General features: G+C 53.6%; 1 protein-coding gene across 1 annotated transcript; it reads right to left on the minus strand.

Moving 5' to 3' along the window:
* Positions 1-2,915: 2,915 nt before the first annotated feature.
* LOC142019261 (hyaluronidase-4-like) lies at positions 2,916-20,586 on the minus strand. Its single transcript, XM_075005882.1, has 4 exons — positions 20,516-20,586; positions 7,757-8,759; positions 7,061-7,150; positions 2,916-3,308 (listed from the first exon to the last, which is right to left on the minus strand). The coding sequence occupies exons 1-4, from the start codon at positions 20,584-20,586 to the stop codon at positions 2,916-2,918; spliced, it is 1,557 nt and encodes a 518-aa protein (XP_074861983.1).
* Between the last annotated feature and the right edge of the window lie 4,773 nt (positions 20,587-25,359).

Consider the following 25,359-nt stretch of genomic DNA (forward strand, 5'->3'; position numbering starts at 1 on the left):
TTTTCACCCTGGCGACTTGTTGCTGTTGCCATGATTTTGGGATGCGTTGGCGGGAGTGTTGTGACAAGACATGAGACGTTATTCTGCTCTGCTCTGCGCTGATTCGGCCTCAGTTGGAGGGCTGTGTCCAGTTCTGGGCACCGCATTTCTAGAAGGATGTGGAGAATTTGGAGAGGGTCCAGAGAAGAGCGAGAAGAACGACTAAAGGTCTAGAGAACATGAGCTATGAGGGAAGACTGAAGCAGTTGGGCTTGTTTAGAAAAGAGGCGGTGGAGAGGGGACACAATAGCAGTTTACAAGTACCTAAAACAGTGTTATGAGATCCCATGTCTATGGCCCTCAGTGCAGTCTGATGTCTCCTGGCCTCTGTGGCGCACAGCCTGGAGCCACAAAGGGACCAAAGGTGTCTACGTGCTGGCTGTGGCCAACTGTTGAACGTTTTCATTGGCTCTTGGTGGGAAGGAAGGGGGGTGCGAGCACCCCGGGGCCGTCCACAAAGTAAAAGGAAGTCTCGCGGGCTCGACCTAGAAGCGCTGTTGGCTTTTTTGGGTGGAGGTGGTGTCAACTGAGCCCTTGTCTGTGCGGTAAACGCTTGGCTGGCATAGCTGTGCTGAGGGGCCCCACCGTACATGCAAGAGGAGAGGTTTTCTGCCAGCCAGGGAACACCACTGCCCCAAATGCCCTTGGCTCTGCCATCGGCAGCTCTGTTCTGAGGTGTAGCTGTGTCCAGGCTTGGGGCTGAGTGGGTGGGGCGGGGTAGGGGCGCAGTGTTTTTTTATACCCTTGACTGAGGTAGTTCTGCCTACAGCACTTGGCCTGGCTTGAGCATCTTCTGATTCTGGACTGCCTCAAATGGAGCCACAGGCAACCTCCTGGGCAAAGATCACCTTAGGCTAGCTGGGTGGTAGCCTGTGGAAGAAGCGCTCAGGCTGGCGTGTGCAAAGGTGCCCCAGGCAGGTTGACACTCAAAGGGAGGTGAGTGGCCGATGACCCTTGGAGAGACTCCTCCCTAGTCTCATGGCTGCTCTTAGGGGCCAGGTTCCTCTTCAGCTCTCGGCCTCCCTGCCCACCTGGAACTCTTGTGGAGACTGCTGCAGGCTAGGCTGGGTGGACAGCTTGCAGCTTGCCCTTCCAGAGGCCAACACTGGAACAGCCACACTGGGTCAGACCAAGGGTCCAGCTAGCCCAGAGGCCTGTCTTCTGACAGTGGCCAATGACAGGGGTCCCAGAGGAATGAACCGAACAGGTCATCAAGTCATCCATCTCCTGTTGCCGATTCCCAGCCTCTGACAAACAGAGGCTGGGGCACCATTCCGACTCGCCCTGGCTGTTAGCCATTGATGGACCTATCTCCATGAGCTTATCTAGTTCTCTTTGATCCCTGTTTAAGTCCTGGTCTTCACAACAATTACTTTTCCTTATTCAATTTTTCTCCACACCTGGCATGATTTTCTAGACCTCTATTACATCCCCCCACCTTAGTCTCCTCTTTTCTAAGATGGAAAGTGCTTGTCTTTTTAATCTCTTCTTGCTTGGCAGCTATTCCAACTCCCAAATCTTTCTTGTTGCCCTTTTTTCAACGTCTTCCAGTGTCAAGTATCAGAGAGGTCGCCCTGTAAGTCTGTAGCTTCGAGAACAAGAAGAAATCTTGTGGCACCTTATAGAGTAACAGATATTTTGAAGCATAAGCTTTCGTGGGCAAAGACCCGCTTCATGAAGCGGGTCTTTGCCCACGAAAGCTTATGCTCCAAAATATCTGTTAGTCTATAAGGTGCCACAAGTCATCGTCTTGTTCTTCCAGTGTCAAGATACCTTTTTGGAGATGAGGCAAACACCTCTGCATGCACTTCTCAAGATGTGGGTGTATCATGGGTTTTTATAGAAGCAATAAGATTGTCTCTTATTTTCTACCCCTATCTAAGTGATTCCTAACAGTCTTCTGTTTTTTTCACCGCTGCTGCATATTGGGTGGATGAGTTCAGAGAACTGTCCACAATGACTCTAAGATCTCTCACTTGAGGGGTGACCGCTAATTTAGTCCCCATCATTTTGTAAGTATATTTAGGATTATGTTTTCCAATGCGTATTACTTTGCATTTATCAACGTTAAAATTCATTTGCCTTTTTGTTGACCAGTCACTTTGTTTTGTGAGATGCTTTTGATAATCTTCAGTCTGCTTTGTTTTTAGCTATCTTGTGCTGGTTAGTATCAGCAAATTTTGCCACTTCGCAGTTTACCCCTTTCTCAGGTTGGTTTGAGAATTCAGGGGCCAGGCCGCTAAGCCGCAAACGTGATGTTCACATGGAAAATATTTAATCAAGAAAAATCAACTCAACTCCGTCTCCCTTTGCGAAGAGAGGGAATGCAAAACCACACACATATCCAGGAGTTAAAATAGCACCAGTCACATTGGGAAGACACCTAAAAATGATCTGAGTGGGAAAAGTCCATTCTGCATATAAATAGGAATGTATTTAAATACGTTTGTTTCTCAAAGAGGCAAGAGCGGCCATTGGTAACCCTGTTGTAAACAGCTAACCCCGACCAGCGTGAGGTTTTAAAAAGGAGCAATAGAAAACTGTTCCTTATCAGGCTGTGCTTTGGAAAAAGTGCACCATAAATATTTGTAAAGCTGCTTCTGTGCTGGTAGAAAGTTATTGGAGAATGTGATAGCACCCTGCAAAGAATGATGGTGGGGGAGGAAAATCCACGTGCTGTCTGCTGCGTGACCCCTTTTGGAGAAGGGGAGGGGTTGTGGGCGCTGGTGGGGTTCACAAATGTCTGGACACTTTCCTGTCCTCTTGCCAACCTACAGAACCTGCTGCTGTTTCCCCTCCTCCTTCCTTTTCCTGGGGTTCACGTCACATCACTGACTTCACAATTCACAGTGAGACTCGTTGGTTGCACAAGGGGGTCACATGCCCCACGTCCATATTGCAGACACCACCAAGGCAGGGATGCACAAGTTGCACGCCCACAGCCGGTTGCTCTGCCCCCGGGAACGGCAGTGTTTGCCCTGCCAGCCCTGGTAGCAGTGACACATGAACTCTCGTCTCAGCCTGGCCTTCTGCTGGGTGGTCAGGGCTCCTCTCACTGACACGCGGGGTACCTGGGCAGCTTTGTCCACTTGGATCGTGAAGGAGCTCGCGTCCAGGTGCAGGTAGCTGTCTGAGGCCATCTGCCTGCGGAGACAGCGCCCGTGGTCATTGCAGACCACCTGGCTGCAGAGTTTGGCTGCTGTGGTCACGTTGATGACGTAAGGGCCTAAGGTGGAAGTCAGGTATTTCTGGATCTTCACGCAGATGGGCTGGAGAAGGAAAATTAAAGCTGTTACTCTGCCGTTAAGTGCTCGAGCCGGGCTGTGCTATTCTGAAATCAAAGGCCAGAAGGGACCGTTCTGATCAGGGGGTAACACAAGCCGTTGGGCTTCCTTGAATTAGTTCTTACTTAGAGCCCAGAGCTGTGTCGGAACCAGACCAGATCTTTTAGAGAACACATCAGGACTTGATCTTAAAACTCCCGGTGCTGGAGAGTCAGTCACAGCACTTGGTGTGGTGTTCCGTGGGTTAATTATCCCCCACCCCCAATTGCCTTATTTCTGATCTGAACTTGTCTGGCATCAGTTTCCAGCCATTGGATTTTATCTGGCATCTGCTAGGATGAAGAACCCTCTATCCAATTTCTTTTGTTCGTGTTGCTACATAGACATGTGATCAAGTCACACCTGAGCCTTCTCTGTGATGAGCTAAATACACTCCAGGAGCCCAGTGACTGTGAGGCCTGTTTTCTGCTCCCAGCGATCATTCTCATAGCTCTTCCCAGACCCCTCTCTAGCTCATAATCTGCCTTGAACTGAGGACTCGAGAACTGAGCGTGATATTCCAGTAGTGATTGCTCTGAAATTACTTCACTGCCAACTAAAGGTCATATCACCTCTTCCTCGCCCTTCATCCAGGATTATTTTGTTTTCTTCCAGGTCACTGACACGAACATTAAATGGCGGAAGGCCAAGAAGCAATTTCTGCAGGATCCCCCCCCACAAACCCACCTGCTTGATGAGGGTTGCCAAGGTCCAAAATGTAATTAACACCTTCCCAGCTTTTCCACGCACAGATCCTGCCTTGCTGATTTTTGTATCATTCTAGTGTGGCACCAAGTTAAATGCCTTACGGAAGTCTTAAGTGTAGAACATCAACTCTATTTATCAGCCAAACTTGTAATCTCATCTAGTTAATATCCAGTGAGTTTTGATAAGAGCTATTTTTTATTCCCATGTTGATTGGCAGAGGTTCTATTATCCTTCTCTGAGACCCATATCAGCCCTTCCAATACTCTGTCTGGGATCACATTCAGGGTGATGGGCCTATAACTACTTGTGTTTCAGGGTAAAATGAGGTGCCCCCAAAACAACAGTATCTTCCATCCAGTCTCCTTGTGTTCCAGAGGTTATTAAAAATCAATGTGTGTCCAGAGAGCTCCTCGACCAGCTCTTGTGTAAAAAAAAAAAAATTGGGGGAAGATGATGTGGGCCTGTGGGTTTTTAAAAAAGTCTTGCTCTAGGAGCTGTGGTTTATCTGTGGATTGGAAAGTATTTGACAAATCATCCGATATGGTTGCATCATCTGGCTTTTTCCCAACACACCACAGGCATATTTTTGAATACAGGTTGAACCTCTCTCTTGTCCAGCACCCTCGGGACCTGACCGGTGCGAGATGAGAAAATTTGCTGGACCAGAGGAGGTCAATATTGTCTAGCACATCACCAACACTTCCACTGCTTCCTGGGCTCTTACAAGACATTGAGGGGTAAATGACAGCTAAATAACAGCCCAGAACACTGAGTGCCAGGACTGGTGGCTGGAAACAAACTCTATGGGACCACGGGCAACTTGGCCACACCCATGATAAATGGTCAGCTGGCTAACTAAACTCATGCTGAATTATGGATGTTGCTGGATGGGAGAATTCCTGACTAGAGAGGTTCAACCTATAGCTGCACCTTTTCTTCATTGTTAGTGAGGATTCTATCGTTTCCACCTGGCAAGGGCTGAAAGCCATGGTTAAGGTTTGTTTTGTTCCTGATTATTTTAAGGACTCCTCACCTCCGCTGGTGATGCATTTCCTCTTGTGGTTTTTAAATTTTTTTCTGCTTCCCTTCTCAATCATGTGAAATCTCAGGCTTCTAAATGTATAAGGAGGAGACATGACTTCAAGAGAGAGAAATCCCATGTAACAGAGAAAAGAAGGAGGGACATTGATAGCAATGAATAGTAGGCATCCTTCAGTCTGCATAGAGTATGGATGCCTACTATTCATTGCTATCAATGTCCCTCCTTCTTTTCTCTGTTACATGGGATTTCTCTCTCTTGAAGTCATGTCTCCTCCTTTCTCCGGTGTCTTTACATTATGCAGAAGATCGCTCCACTCAGGTTGATCTTCCAGGGCTCGATTTCACGTGCCTGGTAGGGATGCATGAAATCGAACTATCTGGGGTCGACAGTTGACCCCGTGCTCCTCAATATCGCCAGGAGTAAGAGAGGTCTATGGGAGAAATTCTCCCACCAACCTCCCGCTGAGCATGGCCAGGTAAGTCGATTGCAGATAAGTCGATTCCACTCATGCAGTTGCTGTAGCTAGAACTGCCTGTCTACAATTGACTTTAATGTCTAGTGTAGACCTGGCCTCAGTGATGGGACTGTGTAATCCCATTGGAAAACATAAACTCCTTTCAGTCACTTCCCTGGGTTGGTGGTTATTAGTCTGTTTGCAGTAGCTAAACCATCTCGGGAGGGATCGGGATCGGGATCGTACAGCTACCTGAGCCAAGGCCACCTGGTGCTGCGGGAAGACTAATAACAAGCAATTGAGGAGGATGTTAAACAGCAACTGCTAACGTTAGATGTCTGCGATTTAACAACTCTTTACCATTCGACTCCAGCGTTGATGGTAATAAGTGTTGGAACAGAAGGAGAGGGCCGGGCAGGAAGCTAGGGTTGGGCTCGCGTTGAAAGAGAGTTTGCGGGTAGAGCTGTGTAATCCTAGGCCTGCCAGCTGGACTTTGATCCTGGGCAAAATGGGGGAGTGACCGTCTGTCTGCTGTTGATAAAGAATTAAGGGCTCAGCAGGGGTTCACAGCACATGGATCAGCAGCCAAGCCTTGCTCAGAAGCATTTAACGGAGGAAACGAAAGAGCAGTCCTCTAGCACTTTGAAGACTAATAAAATAATTTATTAGGGGCTGAGCTCTTGTGGGAAAGACCCCCTTCTTCAGACCGGAAGGTGCTGGGAGAGAGTCCTCTGCCTGCCATAGCCGTGGGGCACAACTGGACACACACTACGATATTTTTACAGTATTCCTCACCAGTGCCGAATAGAGGGGAACAACCACTTCTCTAGATCTGCTCGCAGTGCTGCGCCTAATGCGCCCCAATGTGCCATTAGCCTTCTTGGCTACAAGGGCGCACTGTTGACTCATATCCAGCCTTTCATCCATCATGACCCCTAGGTCCCTTTCTGCTGTGCTGCTGCTGAGCCAGTCGGTCCCCAGCCTATAACAATACTTGGGATTTTTCTGTCCCAGCTCCAGGACTCCGCACTTCTCCTTCTTGAACCACATCAGATTTCTTTTGGCCCCGTCCTCCAATTTTTCCAGGTCCCTCTGGATCCTATCTCTACCCTCCGACATATCTCTCTCCCCCTAGCTTGGTGTTGTCTGCAAACCTGCCGAGGGTGCAATCCAGTCCCTCATCCGGGTCGCTAATAAAGATGTTGAACGGACCGGTGCAGGGAGATCACTTTACACAGCTTACTTCATCCTTGGCCAGTGTACTGCTGCTGCACCTAGCCTGCTGGGAGCTGGATCTGAACCCCCCCACCCCCGCCTTATGGCCAGGTCAACTGTGCGGATGAGCAGGGCTCTGGGGAGGTCCATCTGGCCCCTGCTGCTAAGGCAGGGAGCATCTGCGGGCTGGGGGACAATGAAAGGGGGACGGATCCCAGAGGCTGGTGTCCCTACATCCTGCACCCACCCGCCTCCCCCGCCACAAGTGCCCGTCATTACCTGGTTGCGAGAATATTCCACGCCTCCCCAGAGAACGATCCCGTGAGCCCCCAGGGCGGCCGCCTGCCCAATGGTGTGCACCAGGTCTGTCTGCAACAAGAGAAACCGGCGGCATGGTGAGAACACCGAGCTGAGAGCCCCAGGCCGGACCACTGAGCAGCCCGCTGCCTCGGCTCCGTGCCCGGGTCTGCCGCCCGACAGCAGCAAGCCCCCCAAGAACGGGGCGCCAGCTGGGTGGGGACACCCTGCCCTCGTGGGGTCAGCGGCTCCGAGCATGTGCGCCCACCGCTCCGGGCCCTTGAGCTGCACAGCATGGAGGCGCTGTGCTTCCCTTCGTGAGCTCAGTTATGCAAATGCTTTGCTGGCCAGAGGGGGAGTTAGTCCTTGCTGGGGATAGCAGCGTTTCTAAAGGACCTACCAGGTACGGGTCAGGGCGAGCACCCTGGAATCCTGCTGAGAAGGGCTGGTGTTAAAGGTGGGGGGCACGGGCTGGTCAACCAGGGAAACGTCATCACCTCTTCACCTGGAATTAAGTTCCCGTCTGCTCCCCCCTCCAGCTTGGCTGAGGCACCAAGCAGAGCACCCAGCTCCCGGTGGTGTCAGGGCTCAAGGTTCCAGGTTTGCTCCCTCCTGGTGATGTTTTGCAGGGGGTGGATACGGCCAGGGGCCAGGAAGGAGGACGAGGAGGCATCTCACCTGGCTTAGCTCCCTCAGGGAGTAGCTGTAGAAGGGCCGGGCGTAGGCGAAGACGGGCAGGGAGTAGTTGGCGGAGGGCAGCTGAGCCACGCGCAGCGCCTCCCTGAGCTTGGCCCGCACGAAGCTCTTGCCCTGAGGGGAGTCTCTCAACACCTCCTCCATGTAGACGGAGGGGTAGAGCGCCTTGCTCTGCTCCCACAGCCACAGCAGCTTGTTGTTCCGCTGCACCTCCACCTGCGGGCAGCCCCCGGTGAAGTTCTCAAAGTCCTCCCAGTAGTGGTAGTTGTAGCACTCGGGGAAGAGGTAGTAGCCCCACCAGCCGCCAGGCCGGAGTGACCGCGCCAGCTTGAGGGACTCGGTCATGAACCTGGCCGCAGCCGTCTCAAACTCCCACTTGGCCTCCAGCTCCACCTGCTCCTCGGGCCAGCCGGGGTTCCTCCGCCTCACCAGCCAGGCGGACATGGCCCGGTAGATGTTCTTCTTGTCCCAGTTCCGGATCCAGAGGGGCCTCCAGTTCTCCCAGTCGATCACGGCCAGGCCGCCGAAGGAGGCAGAAGGCAGGGCGTCGGCCACGTCGGCGGCCATCTTGTCCAGGTGGTCCAGCAGGCTGGCGTTCTGAGGGCAGCCGCCGTTGACGGCCATGGGCGGTGTGGTGGTGTTCAGGTAGTAGGGGTACAGGCCCAGCTGGTCGTAGTAGAAGATGGTGACGTTCCCGCCTGTGAAGTCTTCCTGCCTGTTCGCCAGGAGGCCGAAAGAGGCCACACCGAGGGGCACCTTGTAGGACGTCCAGCACCGAGCTGTTGGGGCGTTCCAGGCCACCAGGAAGGGTCGGTCTGTCACGAGGGGGGGCAAGGAGGGCTTCAGGCTCTGGGCCCAGAATGGCTCAGCGCACAGGAGCAGCAGCAGCAGCAAGGTGGTGCGGCCAACGTGTTGCCTGGAGGCCGGCGAGCCCCATGGTGGGAGCCAGCCCGAGCTGGTCCTCGCTGTAGTTTGCTCCACGGGGCTGTAAGAGGTGGGGAAAAGATCATCAGACCGTGGGCAGAGCCAAGGGCTGCGGGTAGAGAGGCTAGGTCAGCTGTCCCTCAGCAACCCAGGCACTTAGCTAAGGACCCTCATGAGCTCCTGGTTGGGCGGGGTGCCGTTCCCAGCCCTCGTGGTCACCTGCGTCTGCAGTTCTTCCTCTCCTTTGAGGCCCTGGCTGAACGCATGACCCTGCCACACCCTCTACTACTTCTCCTTCCTTCCCCAAGGCTCCCGATAGCTCCTGCCACAAATGGAGCCTCTCTCCGACCCTCCCAGGCATTTAGATGCCTAATTTCAATGGGCCTTTCTGCCCCTGTTCTCTGTGGTGGACGAGGCTGCTCCTCCTGGGGCCTTAACCGCCCCATCTCTCCTCCTGGAGCCCCACTGCTGCCCTTTGCTCCCACCCCCTTCCCGCTTCCTCTCCGCAGTGCCGGCTGCGCCCGCTCCCGACCCCCCTCTTACACGCTGAGTTAGCGTCGGCCTCTCAGGGCAAAGGTGGTGTTGCTGAGCGGTGAGCGCTCACTGGGCCGGCGCTGTCAGGAGCACAGCACGGCCCTGCTCTGGGCTGGCTCTGGCGCTCCCCAGGGTCGTTTCTCTTCATGGGGCCTGGCGGGGGGTGGCTGAGAGGCTGCACAGGGGGCTAGTGGCAGAGTCCAGCGGGTCGCGGGCGTCGCTGTTCTCTCGTGCCTGGAGCAGGGAAGGGGCTCTCCGGGGAGCCGTTAGGGTTGCAAAGTGCCTCTGAGCTAATGGGCAAGGTAATTCAATTTCCCACGTGCTCTTCTGGCTCTGGCAGCTTGGGGGTCACTAATTAGCTCGCAGTGCAATTCACACCGGCTGCCACATGCTGGAATGTCCTTGTCCTGCGGCCGCCACGGCCCCCCTGATCTTCTAGGGCAGGAGCCAAAGCACTGGCCAGCCAGCGCGCCGGTGCTTACCGCCTCACCAGCATTCAGCCGCTTGCTGAGCCTGGCCCGGTTCCCTCAAGGCTCATACTAGATCATCACCTGCCACAGGAGCATGCCGGCCACGTGCGGTGGGTCCCGCCACTTAGTTTGCAAACCCCGTTGGCCTGTGTTCTTACAGGTGCAGATGGTCCCCATGGCCAGGTGCCGACAGCCCCGCGTGGGGGCTCTCCCACGGCAAGTGGCGAAGGCCTTTGGGGATCAGGCCCTCAGGAAGCCAGTTGGAGCTCCCCTGTATCTGGTTTAAGCCTTGGTGCACTAGCGCAGGTTAGCTGCCTGGTGGCTGAAGGCTCTGCCTTGTTCTGCAGGGGCAGCCAGCTCAGCTTCCATTAGCGGTAGCTGTTTACTTTAGTACCTCAGCCGCCCCACCCGTCGGCCCTCAGTCAGGCCCTGAGACCTTCGTGTGCCAATGCATCTCCGGGTGCTCCCCTCCTGCCTTGTCCTGAGAGCCTTCCCTAAGACTAGCTCCAGGGAAGGGGGGTCAGCAGGCAGGGGGAGAAACTGCCCTGAAGTTTGCTCTCAAAGCCAGAGGGGAGGTTGGCCTCAGAATCACAAAGTGTCTTAAACCTGCCGTCGACTAGCCGAACTGCTGAGGAACCCTGCTTAGCTCCCACACGAGGCAGCTGAGCCATGGACGTGACTGGCTGAGGGAGGACAGAGACAGCGGCTGCCTTAGGCTGGGCAGCAAGGAGATTCAATCCCCCAGTTCTGGGCTGTGGTCCTCACCCTCGGATGGAATTCCCCCTGTACCACTGGTGCGGAGCTAGGATAACACAGGTACATGCAAGGAACCGATTAAATCCTCACTATCTAACCTCCAGCTTTTCCTAAACAAGATGCTTCACCAAATGTCAGTATCAGCGACCGGAAAAAACAAATCACAAATGAAGAACTCGGGCAGAGGACGAAACAGAACGTAGGACAGAAACTCTGGCTGGAAAATGGAGGCTGCAGCTAGAACAGGGGTTCCCAACCTGTGGGTCCCGATTACGTTTCCAGAGGGTGGCCGGCTTTGCTGGGTGGCTCCACAGGTGGCTGTTAAGAAGCCTTTCACGCTCTTGAAGTGGGTCTCAATTTCTTAATTGGATGATCAGCAGTCAGGCAGTTAAGCCAATCAGTGGCCTTGAGAACCATTTCAGCTGCAGGGCAGAGAAGTGCATATCTGAGGAGCGGTGCCCAGCTCAGGTAAGGGCGGGGAGGCGGGCGCTGGGTGGGAGGGCAGAGCTGATCAGTTCCCTGGCTTACAGCCTCTGCAGGACAGGGGGTCCTCGCAGACCCCAGCAGATTTCTGGCAGCTGGTGCTGCCGGCTGGGGCTGCGCCCCAGCCAGCTTTCAGCCACAGGGGTTGGGGGTTCCCCCCCACCACCTGGTTGGGTTTCCCACAGCTAGCACTACCAGCTGGAGCTTCCTGTTCCAGCTGCAGGGGTCCCTGTGACTCCCCCAGCCCCCTGCACCCCCTTAGTGACTCCTAGCCCCTGAGTGGGACTCCCCTAGTCCTCTCCAGCTTGAGTGACTCCTAGCCTCTGAGTGGGACTCCCCTAGTCCCCTCCAGACCCTGAGTTTGACTCCCCCGGCCCCTGATTGTGGGGCTTAAGCTGGGGGGGAGCAGTTTGGGGATGTCTTTCCACTACCACAGCTGTGACCAGCTATAGTAAATGTAATGTTATCATTTTATTAATATATTTCTCCTTTTCTATGAAATAACTATTATGAATATATAAAGCGGGGATACAATTTTATACTCTTGCCTCAGGCACAACACTAGCTAGGTTTGTGAATTGCTATGGGTCACCAAGTCTTCCTGAATTGTTAAAATGGGTCCCCCTCTGGAAAAGGTGGGGAACGGCTGACCTACAAGAACATCGCTAGATGGGTGCTGGGCGAGACCTTCCCAGGGGAAGAGGCGCTGCGGTAACATGGAAACACACAACCGGGGCAGGCCTGGAAGAATCGAAATGGTTAGGAAAGGAATTCCAGCTGCAGCAGGGGAGGAGCAAAGACAGAAGGCCTTGGGGCAGGTGCTGAGTTCTTCATAGCCGCGACAGGCAGGAGGCAGGAAGCAGGACCCGGGAGGGGGTGGACGTAGGGAGTTCTAAGCTCCATCTGCTCTGTACGGCACGTGTCGGGAGTTACAAATGTGCAAGCTCTTTCTTGCTGGCCCTTCTGGGATTTGCTGGCAAAAAGGCGTTGGCTGGGATCTGGCCTGAGGGCCCTGAATTAATTTTTCCCAGGCCACTGAGGACGACAAGCAGCCACCGTTGGTTTCGAGGTGAAAGATGCTCTAAGCCGGTATCTGCCAATCTCTAGAGCTCCCTGGTCTCCTAGAACTAGACCCCCGTAAGAGAGTCAGAGAAGGAAGATCCCACCACTGAAGCTGCCAGGGACCCCGTTTTCTCAGTCCAGCTGCTTTTGTAGGCCATCCAAGAGCCATCTGTTAATTCCAGGCCGGCTGCCTGTGTGACCTCTGGCGCTCCCTGGAAGCTGAGCACTAGGGCAGCCGCCCGGGAAAGCTGCCCATGCGGCCCAGCGGATTAGCAGCGCTCCCACAGCCGGCAGAGTGCGTGTCGAGTGATGGTGCAAGCCTCACGTGCCTGGGTGCGCATAAAATTTATCCTGCATGTGGGTGGAAAAAAATCGGGGGGAACGTTGCTGAGCTCCCCACCAGATTACTCTGCACCGCCGGCCACGTGGGGCCTGGCAGCCCCACACGTGGGCCACAGCTGGGGGCTCTGCAGGTGACTGCTTCCCTCCCGGCTCAGGGCTTATGAGCAGCCTCGGCCTCTCAGACAGCATTGGGCAACTCCTGCCGGTCACATAGCCACCGTAGCAGCAGGCGTGACACCCCCCCCACACTTTCTGCTCCATTACAGCATGCCGATGGTAATGGATCAGGTGAGCCCCAGAACCCCTGGCAGTTTCCTGGGGGAGTTAAGGATAGCTAAGTAATCATGGCAACTGCCTTCTCCACCTCCCCCATGCCCCCATAGGACAGCCCCGTGGAAATGTAGGTTAGCTGGGGAGAACGGTGGTGGGAGATGCTGGTCGTGAGGGTCTTGTGTTCTTCCATTTCATTCTATTGCAAAGCGAAAGACCTGATCCTGTGAGATGCTGGACTCCCTCCTGAACAGCCTCAATGCTCAGCTGAGCCAAGAGTAAGCCAACACCCTCCGCCCACATACAATACGTCCGAGCACCCGTCCGGGGGCGGAATGAACAGGCATGCCAGGAGCACTGACTGTAATCCTGAGAGGGTTGGACAGGGGGTGGGCAGAACCTCCCTCTCTGAGCCCAACTCGCACCCCAATGTTGGCTGAACAAGGAGGAGGCACAAGCACCCCCAGGAACAACTGCCTGGCCCTGCCCTGGGGGGCATACAGGCTAAGACTCACCCACACATCCCTTGAATCTGAAGTCCTTTAATCTGTGATGAACTCTGCGGAATCTCTATCCTTTCCATCAAGGTTCAAGAAAACAATACTGGATTTGTCTTTGGAAGTAATGAGGGCCTAGAGACAGATGAGGTCCTAAAGAAGTTAACCCCCACTCCCCAAGAACTACAGTGTTGAGGGGGGGGAGCTTCAATCATCTCACAGACAGGTCTCCAGGAGTGGTTTCAGTGGTTAGCTTCCACGCATGGCTACCAGCAGCAATCCAAGCAGCCTGGGAAGAGTTCACGTACCCCTCAAAGGAGGAAAAGATCCCCCTAGGTGCCAGGTGGTGCTAGACCAGAGGTTTTTGGACAGTGCCAGCAACAAAACATCTCGCTTATCCTCACCTTTGTAAGACAAGTAGAGACGCCCAGACAGATGGCGGCTCCAGCAAAGCCATATTGTCTATGGAGAGGTTCTGTTGAGTTCTTCAGCCTCTCCTCGTCACCATAATGTCTACAGGGGCAGCCAGCTCAGATTCCATTAGTGGTAGCTGTGTATTTTAGTACCTCGGCTGCCCCACCCATCGGCCCTCAGTCTTCCACGAGGGCACTGGCGTGACCCATGCCTGATTCTCTCTTGTTCCCTTCTCATCTTTCCTTCCCAGGTCTAAGTCCAATGTAACATGAACAAGCTGCCTCTCAAACAACATGAACTGCCTGAAATTTTACATACCGTAGTTCACCCCGAGGGACACAACATCTGGAAAGGTTGGGCCTCTCCATGTACAAACATCCACCTCAGCCTTGGTGTGAGGCTCTGCCCCTGAGATCCTATTGGCAAAGTCCCACCACAGCCAATTGGATTGTTGGTCCGACTTAAGCCAGCAGCAGGAACAGGGATCTGTCCAAACAATTGGGCGGCTCCACCTGGCTCCTGCTCTCCTGGCTTGATTTCCCAGCATCCCCCCTCGTCTTGACTCCTGGTGTGTGACTTGTGGCCATGGTCTCTAGTTTGTCTCCTGTGGCTGACTTCCTGGTGGCTTGACTCAGCTCCTGTGTCATGACTGCGGCCTCTGGCTCTGACCAGGAGATCTGGATGTCCATTACCCAGTGTCTTCATTGCAGGGTTAGCCTCGGAGGTTGACACTCGTAAACGCAAATGTGAGCAGCCACACTATCATGTTGTTCCTGAATTACTGTATTCTGGGCTCTTGCTGGTAGGTCTGAGTGGGTAATGGTTTTACTGAACCAAAAAACTTTAGAGCATTTGTAAAAAACATTCCCGTCCCTGACCTGGGATGAGAAGACAATCCTGAAATGTTCCTGAACAGAAACCCTGGGGAAAAAACACTCATTTGGGTCTTTTAAAATATTTCATTTTGATAGTTTGGAAACATTTCATTTTGTTTCTCTTTAAATTTTTATTTTTTAAATGCAACTAAACTTTCGAAAGGTAAGTTAGTTCGGCCCAGAAGTCGAAATATTTTGTCCAAAAAGCTTGAAATTAGCTATTTCGACACTTTTCAAATGCTTTTCTTTCCCCCGAATAATTTGCCTTCGCTTATCAGGAAAAAGTCCTCGCATCTGACCTGATCCTGCGGGAAGTTTTGGGTTTGATGAATTGGCATTGTTGATCTTTTCTATTAAAAAAAATTCCTGAGGTCGCTCCAGAGGTCCCTAATCACCTGCAGTCATTGCTAGGACTTATGAGGGCCTCACTCCCACCCCCCTGCGGTTTGGTGTTCTGCAGAAAATGGACCTGCTCCAGGAGTCTTTCCTGGGGATTTGTGGGGGATTTAGTCTGCTTGCTGACTGCAAAGCTGGTAGATTACTGGCCCCAGGGGAAATGGGACCCAGACCCCAGCTGTGCCAACTAATCAGTGTGGGAAGCTTTGCTGAACTCTGATGAGCGGTTCTTTATGTGAGATCAGGTGGTTGAGGGGCAACAGGTGGGTAAGGTCTATCCATACGTTCAGAATACACATGCTATGCACCCTCAGCCGTATGGTGCATGCTTCACTAGGCCTTGCTATGCTTTGTAAAGTGTGCATGACCAGATACCTATGGCCATGCTCGGGAGCTGTTGCGAGCCAACCTTATCCATCAATCTCATGGGCTCATGAAGGTATCAGTGTGTCCATAGTCATTAAGGAGATGGACCTCGGTGATGGATGGCTACCTCTGTCTCTTTCTGGCTGGCCTTGTCATTTGTGTGGTGCTTCAAGGGGAGCAGAGTTCAGGCTGTTGGAGTGACGCTGCAGGCCTGGATGGTTGTACGGGTGACGGTAAAGCAAATCCTGCTCTTGGCCTGTCAAGGCTTTCATCTTAAACGTGCGGGTTTGAGATGAGATCAATGGTCTCTAAAAGGCTTTTTGCACTCAGGACAGATTCTTTCCCCCTTAGGGCCAAGCTCCATGAAGATTTTTTTGCCTTGGGATTCTATCACACATTCACAAAATGACCCTTTGCATTTTCCAGTGGGAAATTCCCTGGCTCCTCAGCCATTTCTCCGCGTGCCTCTCTTCCAGGAATTGCTCCAAGCTGCGCAGAACAGCAGCAGCAGCAGCTGGCGGGTTTGGGACCATACGGTGTATGTGGCCAGCTGCGCGAGAGCTCTGGAATACCACCGTCCATTAGCAGCCTCTGATCTTCACCACCACATCCTTCCCTCTGGGTGGGCTGCTTTAGAAGTTTCCATCCCTGCTCCATCCCAGGGAAGACCACAAATGGGAATACTACACCTGCACTACAATACATATGAGCTGGAGCAGCCGGTCCCTGCTCTGATGGGCAGTGCAGAAAGGAAACCAACAAGTATCTCCTCCCTTTATAAATGATTTCGCTTTCATTCTTTTTTCACTCCTCTCTTCTCTCGCCTTTTATCATTCACTGAGCCCCAGCTTTTCCTTAGCTGGTGGAAAGAAGAAAAATGATTCAAAAGAAAGTTACGTGCTAACGTTCTCTCTGAATTAGATTAGTGTATGATTAGTAGATTAGTATATGGTATGAGAACTATTACAGAGCTGCTTTACCCAAAAACACCAATAAGGGCTCAAGTTTAGAGGCACCTATGATTTTCTTGGTTGAAAAATCAGTACTAAAATTGTCTGGCCCTGAAAGATACTCATGACCGGATTTGGAGCTCATTTAAAATCTGGTGTGAATCAGCAGCAAGGGCACAGAAGCTAATAAAGTTACATTGGTATAAAACTGGAATCAGCTCAGAACCTGGTCCTTGGGAGGCAAATTTCTCAAGCTTGTTCTTCTTAAACGGTAACTGCTGAAAGCTGGAATTTGTTTAAGGACAAGTTGCTGTAAAGGGGAGCAAGAAAACATGATTTTTTCACACCCAGTAATTTTTTAAAAAAATTGTTCCTGCTTTTTTGCTGCACACTCATTTGCTGGGGGGGAGGGGGGAGAATCAATAAAAAGCTTTTAGTAGCCAGAAATGTATCTGCAATTCCTAGGGGAGAGGAAGTCCCACACGGATCAGGAAGCGATACAGCCAGAGCGGTGTCGTGTATTTCGCAAATGATAATGCAAACAGCTCCCAGGGTGGGGTGGGGGAAAGGCACAGAGGAAGGGAAAAATACATTGCCTTGTCTAGAAAGTTATGGCATAGTCACAATGAGGGAAGAGAAGGAGCCAGGTTAGAGGAGAGAATGGTAAACTCCCAGGCTTCCCCTTTGCATGCTATATCGCAGCGTGCTCCACCGCTGAGCTAGTCAGCTAATTTCCCCAGCCCCTTCTCGCTACGCTGGAAATCTGATTTCCAATTTCTCCTGGCTCTTAAACTCACTCGCTATGCACAGAGCTTGCTCAGGGAGGGGCGCCGGTGTGGGGATTGCCTCCACCTGCCAAGGGTGGTGGGTGTCTGTCTGAAAGAGCAAGTCGCTAAGAAACAGCCCAAGTCATTGTCAAACTTGCCTCCCACCCTTCTGGCTGCCGGAGGGGTTGGGGGGGCGGTGATAGCCCTTTCCCATCTGATCCTCAGCTGCCCCGGGCCCAGGCTCTCAGCTGCCAGCTCCGACAGGTGAGTCCCAGAGTCCCGGCTCTCCCTCGCCTTTGAAGAAAAACAATGCCATAAAACAGTCCAGCAGCAAAACGAGTGGCGAGAAAGAGAGAGATGGATTCACCTACCGGAGAGGTTTTGCAGCCATGGCCGTGAGCTTGTCCCTTTGCCCCTCGAATCCTCCCAGCGGTGCCCTGACCACTTTGAGGTGCTGCCCTTCGATTTTTTTTTTTTTTTAGGCTGAGACCTGAACTATCAGAGCACCTGCTAACCCAGCTCCCAGGGCGGGTCCGCTCCGGTGTGTGCTGTGCTCCCAGCTCCAGGACTGCCCCAGGGAGCGCGGTGCCTCTCGCCCGCACCCCTGGGCGACACATTTGCGGATGAGTTGTGCACCGAGACCTCTCTGTTGCTAAGACCGTCTGAGCTGCAGGGGAGGGGGCCTACCTGTAGCTGCCCACCCCTGCCTTTGAAGTGGTACAATCCATGGCTGTGTGCTCACTAGCACAGCTGTGTTTATGAGTAACTCCTCTGGGCTATCCTCATGCTCGAGCGTGCGTTCATTCAGGGGCACGGAGCCTCTACGACGCGCAGCCCCTGCCTGGCAGATGGGGAGGGCAGCAGTGGCTCTGTAGCATAGACTCCGAGGGCGGGAAGGGACCTCAGGAGGTCCTCGAGTCCAGCTCCCTGCCCAAAGCAGGATCAGCCCCACCTAAACCAGCCCAGCCAGGGCTCTGTCAAGCTGGGACTTAAAAACCTCTAGGGATGGAGGTGCCCAGCCCAGCTGAACTCCGTCGTCTCTGGGAACAGGCCTGTTGGAAACGCACCACCCACCTGCAGGCCTGGCCCTGAGACTACCTGGTACGCAACAGGCGGCAGGTTAAAACCAGAGGGAACCAGTCATCCGTTTAGACGCTCTGGGCAGGTGTTAGACACAGTCTAGATCACTGTTTCTTAAACGTTTTGCGACCCCGGAACACCAAACGATAACGTTTTTTTTTTTTTATGTGGCCCACCGATGAAAATTTTCTCAAAAAAAAGGAATCGTCAGACCAAAATAAAAGCAAAGCAAACCCCAAACAGCAACATACACAGCGAAACCAAAATGAAGCCATTTGATCAGGCATCGTAGCAATGAAACCGTAACATTGTGTCTGGTTTTAATAACAGAAAATATAGACCATCCGCGTAGGATTTCACTCGCAACAGCTGCGAGTTGTTCACAGAACTGTCTCGCGGAACGTAGTTTAAGAAACAATAGTCTAGACGGAAAGGCGGGGGTGGTGGTGGTCCATAGTCTGGTTTGACCAGGAAGAGTGACTGTGACTGGCAGGCCGCCCCCTCCAGGACATCATCCCCCGGTGAGCTCTGATCAAATGAGCACCATTTCCCAGGTTAATAGTTTCAGAGGGGAAGCCCTGTTAGGCTGTAGCACCTTAAAGAGAAACAGATTTGGCTAGGTCATGAGCGTTATGGGTAAGACCCACTTCCACAGCGCTGGAGCAGAACTAAGAAGCTGGGGTTTATACAGTAAGGTGTGGAGCAAGGAGGGAAGGAAGCAGACAATGGGTGCGGGGGTGGGGGTGGGGAGTCACCTGTCATTCATAGGACCTGTGGAAGAAATAAATGAAGTGGGACGGGTGCCATTCCTGCTAATAGCCCAGGTGGGGAAATTGCCCTTGTCCGTCTGTCTAACGAGGAGGCAGGCAGCCCAGCTGGTATCTCAGCGCACTGACACAGTCACATGTCAGGCACCGTGGAGCCATCGGCATAAAACGGGGGCGAGCTCGTTTGACGTGGGGCAGCTCCAGCTAGGGAGCCGCGGCTTTCCCCTGCCTTGTCTCTGGCGCACGCAGAGCCCTTCGACGCGGGGGTGGTTCTTTGCAGATGACTCTCAGCGTGGCTGGAGCTCACATGTCCAGGGCTCACCCCCCCAATGCTACACAGCCCTTCACAAGCCGGGCTAATGAGCTCCCTCCCCTTCCCTCAGTTCTCCTCCCTGGGGGGGGATTTTGGATAGCACAGTGGTCCAGGAACGCCCGGCCGTCACTGCAGACCTCCCTGCTCGCCAAGGCAAGTCCATGGCCCAGAGCCAACCTGTATTTTGCCCTCACAAAGCATCACACCCACCTGGAGGGCCCAGGGCCTCAGAAGTTTTCCAGTGTGATCTGTGGAAATGGGGAGACCTGGAGGAGCTGGGCTTTTACACCCACTGTTACTTCCAGCTGCATGAGCTCTCGGGGCCAGGCATTGGCTTTCCCCCATGCACGACTGCCATCCTCCCAGACGCTCCTGTGGTACCGAAAGGAATTAGGTGAGTTCCTTTGTGCTCCTCGCTGGGGAGAGGCACTACAAACAGATCAGCTGGGCAAGCGCATTTTCCCCTGGTCGGTTCCAGCATCACCGCCTGGCTGTCAGTCACTAGCACAACACCGCAATTTGGGTTGTGAGGGGGGCATGTCACTCCACACCCAACATGAATGAGTGGAAGCCCATCTCTGGGGCACAAGCCACGGCAAACCTCACTTGTACCTCCCTTAAATGGAGGGGTCTAAACTGAGTTGGCAGTGGCACTTTAAGGGACGCCCCTGGGAACGTGTCTCTCTGCTAGCATCGTGCCAGGGGAGAGTGTGAGTCCCTGACGCAGGTTTAAATCATGAAGTAGCCTATTTAGTGTCTGTGTGTAGTACTAGCTTCTTGCTGGGACACCTGGCTTGCCCAGGACCAGCAGCGGCATGGAATGGGCTGCTTTTTGGTGCTCTGCAACAAAGGGGAGCAAACTTTTTACAGCGGGACCCATTTTTCATCCCTGCAAAAAGCGGGCCCCCCGCTCCAACCTGTCTCATGTAATCCAATCCGATGGCCATTTCGGTTACAGTCATATGGGAAAAAAACCCACCTCCTTTTAGCACGTCCAAGGTAACAAACCTGTCGGCATAAAAACCTTATGACTTGGTGTATAAATGTGAAGTCACAGCCGTAAAACCAATGACATAGTTCAACATTTTTAATGAGGCGGCCGAGCCTGAGACCCAGCAGCCAATCTTGCTGCACCTCTGCTGTAGGAAATGTCACCCCCACCCCGCCAACAAGGGGGCCTGCCCCCTGGTTTGCACACCCCTGGGTTATGACGTCTTGCCAGCCCCTCTCGCAGGCGCTCCGTTGTGCCGAGAGGGGGATGGAGCAGCTATAAGGGGCACCGGTGGGCTCGGAATACCTTTGGTCCTGCTGGAAGTTGAGCCGCGGCTCCAGGACTGCGCTGAAGGAAGGAGGCTGACCATAAGCTGGCAGCAGAACCCGCATTAACAGCTGTCGGGCACCAGGCTTCCAGGAACGCCAGAACGCAGGCGGCCCAAACCAGGAATTACCGCGAGTAGCACAAGCCGTCCAGTTACCTGTCAAGGCAGACGTGATGCTCTTCAGCCGCGAGCCCCGGCCCGTCGGCGTTCCCACTAGGCGAGGCCATAACACCCAGTCCGGGTGTCCCGCGCAGCTCAGCGGGAAAGGGCGTGAGAGGCGGAAAGCTGCCTCGGAGGCTGGAGAGGTCAGAGCAGCTCCAGGCCCGTGCGCAGAGGAGGCTAAGCAGTCACCTGCTGGGACTCCGTTCCCAACCCAGCGCTAGCCAAGCTGCAGCCATTTGCTCGCTCCCGCGTTTTAATTAAGGAAGCAAAATTCCACAGGCTTTTTCTGGGAGGCTGACAGGTGACCCTCGCGCCGGGGTCAGCACCGCTGGCACGCATGCCAGGAGCGGCACGCCAGCGGCGGGAGCTCAGCCCTGCCCGTCCCCCCCCCATGTGGCGGGGGACAGGGAGGGACAGGCGAGCCCTGCATGTGCTGCCTTCCTCCCGCCTGCCCTGTGGAGCTGGCTGGCCCTCCAGCCCTCGCCTGTGCCCTGCCCAGCCAGGAAGGCCACCTGCAGCCTGGGAAAGTCACTGCGCAGGGCGGGCAGGCACTGGGGGACCCTGGAGGAGGGGGATGTGCAGCCACACCTGGGCTCTGGGCCTGCTCAGCTCCCCTTGCTCCTGCCCAGGCCCCTCCCTGGGAGCCAGCAAGCTGCCCGGCTTGGGCATAGCCCCAGTGCCTTGGGAGCGGGACAGGCATGTCGGGCGCAGAGGGACCCTGGCAGGGGGCCGACCCGGCCCCACTCTGCAACCCCACCGCAGTCTGAGGGGCAGGTCTGTCATCTGCCCCCACCACCCTCCGCACGGACAGGTGAGGGTCGGGGTGGGGTGTCTCGGACTGTACATTGAGGTCAACAGGTCAAAGGCTGGTGCGCTGCCTCGGCCCAGTTGCTGAGCCCTGCTTCAGTGTCTCCCTGACCTGTCACACTAACCCTGCAAACTGCCCCCAACCCCCGACGCGGTCAGTGCATTCTGCCAGGTCGCCGCTGAGGGTTTAACCCCCTAACCCGGCGCCGTCCTGGCCTTGCGGCGTTAAGGGAGGGAAGGAATTCACTTCAGCTTGACTTGATTTAAAGACCCCCTGGCCTGAAATCTGGGCAGAACTGAAGCCCTTTGATTATTGGCAGACTTGGTTTGGCCTAGACTCGCCGCGAGGAACTGGTTTTGGGCCAGGAGCTAGGTTTGCGCTGATTTTTCCCCACCCATGTGTGGAATGAATTTTGTTACGCGCGCCAAGACGTGTACAGCTGTGCTCCACCAATAGAACTGCAAGCTGCCTGCTGAGGGAGCTCTGCCAAGCAGCCGGAGAACACCTAAATTGCTCCTGGGCAGTTTCCAGGGACCCCTGGTCAAGGGCCACAGCCCTATGTAAATTAGAGGCAAAAAACCCCCACACCATACTGGCATGGTCCACAGCTGAGAAACAACCAAAGAAGACACTTCCCCCATACACCTGCCTCAGAGCCTATGGGCCTCACAGGAGCTAGTGGGATGGTCTGCTGCCTGAGCAGGCTTAAGGGAATGCACCTGAGGCTTATAAAGGGGAACTAGCACTAGGCTAGATGCATGCAGGCACTATAGGGTGTAAGGAGATTCTTGCAGGGCCCTGAGGCAGATGCCAATGGGGAAAGCCAGTGAAGGAGGCCCTGCCGCAGGTAAGTGGCTGTGGGGAGGGAGAGAGCCCCTCAGGAAGGGCCAGCTGCGGCTTGGATAAAGCTGTGGTAACTGTGCTCCATGCTGGGAGACTTTTTGCAGGACTTACCCAAGTGCATGGGAGGAAGGGGATGTTCTGGGTCTGTGGCCTGGGCCCCCTCTGAAAGGGGCACTGAGTGAAGGGGGTTGGAGACCAGCCGAGGTAGAACCAGGCTGGTCCAGGGCTGGCACGTCCTTTGGGCTCACCTCAGCCTGTTCCACTTGACTGAGAGCTGCATTTTCTCTCAGACCTGCAGTGCTTTTTCAAGCTGTCGTAGGGGGCAGCCAATGAGACCCCCTGCCCCATTTAAAGAGAGCTTTTGTGCTCCAAGTGCACTAAAGTCCACCGCAGAGGGAGATTGTCCAGACAGGTGTACCACAGCAGGGACTGGGGCAATGTTTGGGTTGCGAAAGTGGGGGTCACTCAACCAAGGGGGGCGGGTCTCCATATTCAGCCCCCGGTGTTGAGCATCTCTGAATGTCTAATGGCTCTATAAGCCACAGCTGTTGTCAGAGCCTCTGGTGTGCAGTAACCAGGGCAAACCTGGAGTCATGTGGGGACCCTCAGATCCAGGCTCCCTGGTGAGGAGGTTATTTTAATATTCGGCTTGATTGACTCCCCCATTTATGGCCCAGGCCAGCCCCCTACTGCTCTGATGGTATTGCCTGGCTTTCGGAGGTTTGAGTCTAGGTACGCTTGTCCTATGGGCGGGATAAGCCCTGCTGAGGGGACCTGAACGCTTCACGAGTGCCGCTTTAGGGACATGAATCATCTGCGAGGCGCATGTTCATCACCGTGCGACTGATCTAGCGATTGCCTCTAGGAGAGGTGGATTAAGAGCAATGTTCCCTCTACTTTTTTTCCACCCATGTGTGAAATAAATTTTATGTGCGCCAAGGCCTGTGTGGATGTGCACCACCAATAGAAACTCCCTGCGGGCTTTGGGCGCTCTGCTAATCAGCTGGGTGGCACCTGAATCTCTCCTGCGTGGCTCCCCAGGCACCTGGCCTGCAGGGAACACTAATAAAGAGCTAGAGAGGAAAACCCTGTGGATGTACAGGAAGTGGCACAGCTCCAGTGTCATCAACTTGCCACTGGCGTGTAGCCCTAACACAAAATAGCAGGCGAGAAATAATGAGCCTGGAATCTGCTTCTTTTAAGTTCATGTCAGGAGTTTGACCAAACTCGTGACTCTTGGATGCACCTGTAACTGCCTTGTACCTCATGAGGGAGCCCCTCCAGGGCTTGGGAAGCGGGAGACATGGCAGCAGGGAAGACAGCATCCTGCCGCCGGTGGTTCTCTTCTCTCCCCAGGGACTGGATGGAAAGGGGGACTTTCTGGGAGCACTGCAGCCTGGCCTGGTCTCGGGTAGCCGATCAGACCTCGGCGAGCACAGGTCTGTAACACGTTTCCAGAGGGAGGCAGTAATTTCCTCGCTCAGTTGCAGCCAGCTCTATTCTGCTGCCTTTGTGCGCCGGTGATTCCCTTTGTAATGGAGATTGCCTCTTGGTAGACCTCTGGAAATGCAGCTGTCTCGGGAATTAGTTGCACATAATAGCAGAGAGAGAGCAGCGTTTTCTGCCTCGAGCGAGGAATAAGTCTGCCAGGTGATCAGACGACACAGAGCAGAGAAAGCACCAGGGTTGCTGCTAATTTTTTTTCCCCATCCTTGTGCAGAATAAATTTTATTACATGCACCAAAGCCTGTGAGGACATGCACCACTAATAGAAACACCTGCTGTGGGCGTACCACCGTTCAGCTGAGCTCTCTGCTCACAAGTTCCTGCCCCAACTCCTGTGCCTCTTACAACCCCGGCCCCTGTCCTGAGCCCCCTGCACCCTAATACTCCTCCCACCCTAAACTCCCCCACCCCACACTTAAATACCTTACAGCTACTGCTGTGCCACTCTCCCTACCCTCCTACCGTGAAAGCATCCCGGCCTGACAGTACCTGTACGAAACAAGTTACTTTCCACCCTGGCGAGTCCGATCCCTCGCTGGCTGAAGCTAAGAGAAATAGACTTGAAAGAGAATTGACTTCAGTGGGCGTTCTGTTTTAAGCCTGTATTTTGGCTATTATGCGTCCCAAGTCCGTGTTTAATTTCAAGGCGGCACTTTGAGTAGGGTTCCCGCCTCATTTTTTTGATTGTGTGCCAACATCCTTGTCATGACACAGCATTGAGCAACAACTCTACGTCCCCACCCCCAAAACAAATTTTTGAAGAAGGTGGGGCTGAGTCAGACCCTTGGAAACCCTGGGTAGGAACCAGCTCTCTGGGCAGTGCTGAAATTCCTTTTCCAGCAGGGCACAGGAAAATTGGTATTGCAAAGTGAAGTTTTCTTTTGAAATCATCTGGTGTCACACAGACCCATAAATGGGCCAGGCTCCTGCAACTCAAGACAGGTTGCGAGCCCTTGACAACTCCGTCCCAGATTTCAGGATTATACTGAAAGCATTACCCAGCTCCACTGATTTCCAAGCTATTCTGAACTTACACCCACTTCATCACTTCTGGAGCAGAAAGGATTAAATAGGGTAAATATATGGTTCCTGAACGGGCTCAGATGCAAATACATACCTTGTTTACGCCTTTCTGCTCCAGAGTCTGATGAAGTGAATCTTACCCACAAAAGCTCATTAAATAAAACTGTTCGGCTCTCAGGTACTACAGGACTGCTTGTTTTTTCTGTGAAGGTAGAGACTAATGCAGCTCCCCCTCTGAACTTACACCTGTTCCACTGAGTTAAGTCTTCTCTAGAAATGTGTTGCGGGGTCAGCTTTGTAACAACACCAGTATAAACATTACCTTCGACTTGCAATTGATGACCAAGAACTAATTTAGGTCAGCGGAGTGTAGAGGAATGAGTCATTACTTCTCATCACACAGAGGTTGCAACTAAGCATTCAGTGCTGCGAGCAACAGCTGGGAAACCTTGATGAGGTTTAATATCACAGAGGTAGCCTTGTTAGTCTGTATCTTCAAGAACAAGAAGTCCTGTGGCACCTTTGCCCACGAAAGCTTATGCTCCAAAATACCTGTTAGTCTACAAGGCGCCATAGGACTTCTTGTTGCTCTTAATGAGTCCATTGCATATGAGAATTTCAAGCAGCTAATGTGTAATCTTCTGGTGCCTCCCTGAGA

This window comes from Carettochelys insculpta, chromosome 11 (genome assembly GCF_033958435.1).
Source record: "Carettochelys insculpta isolate YL-2023 chromosome 11, ASM3395843v1, whole genome shotgun sequence".
NCBI lineage: Eukaryota > Metazoa > Chordata > Testudines > Carettochelyidae > Carettochelys > Carettochelys insculpta.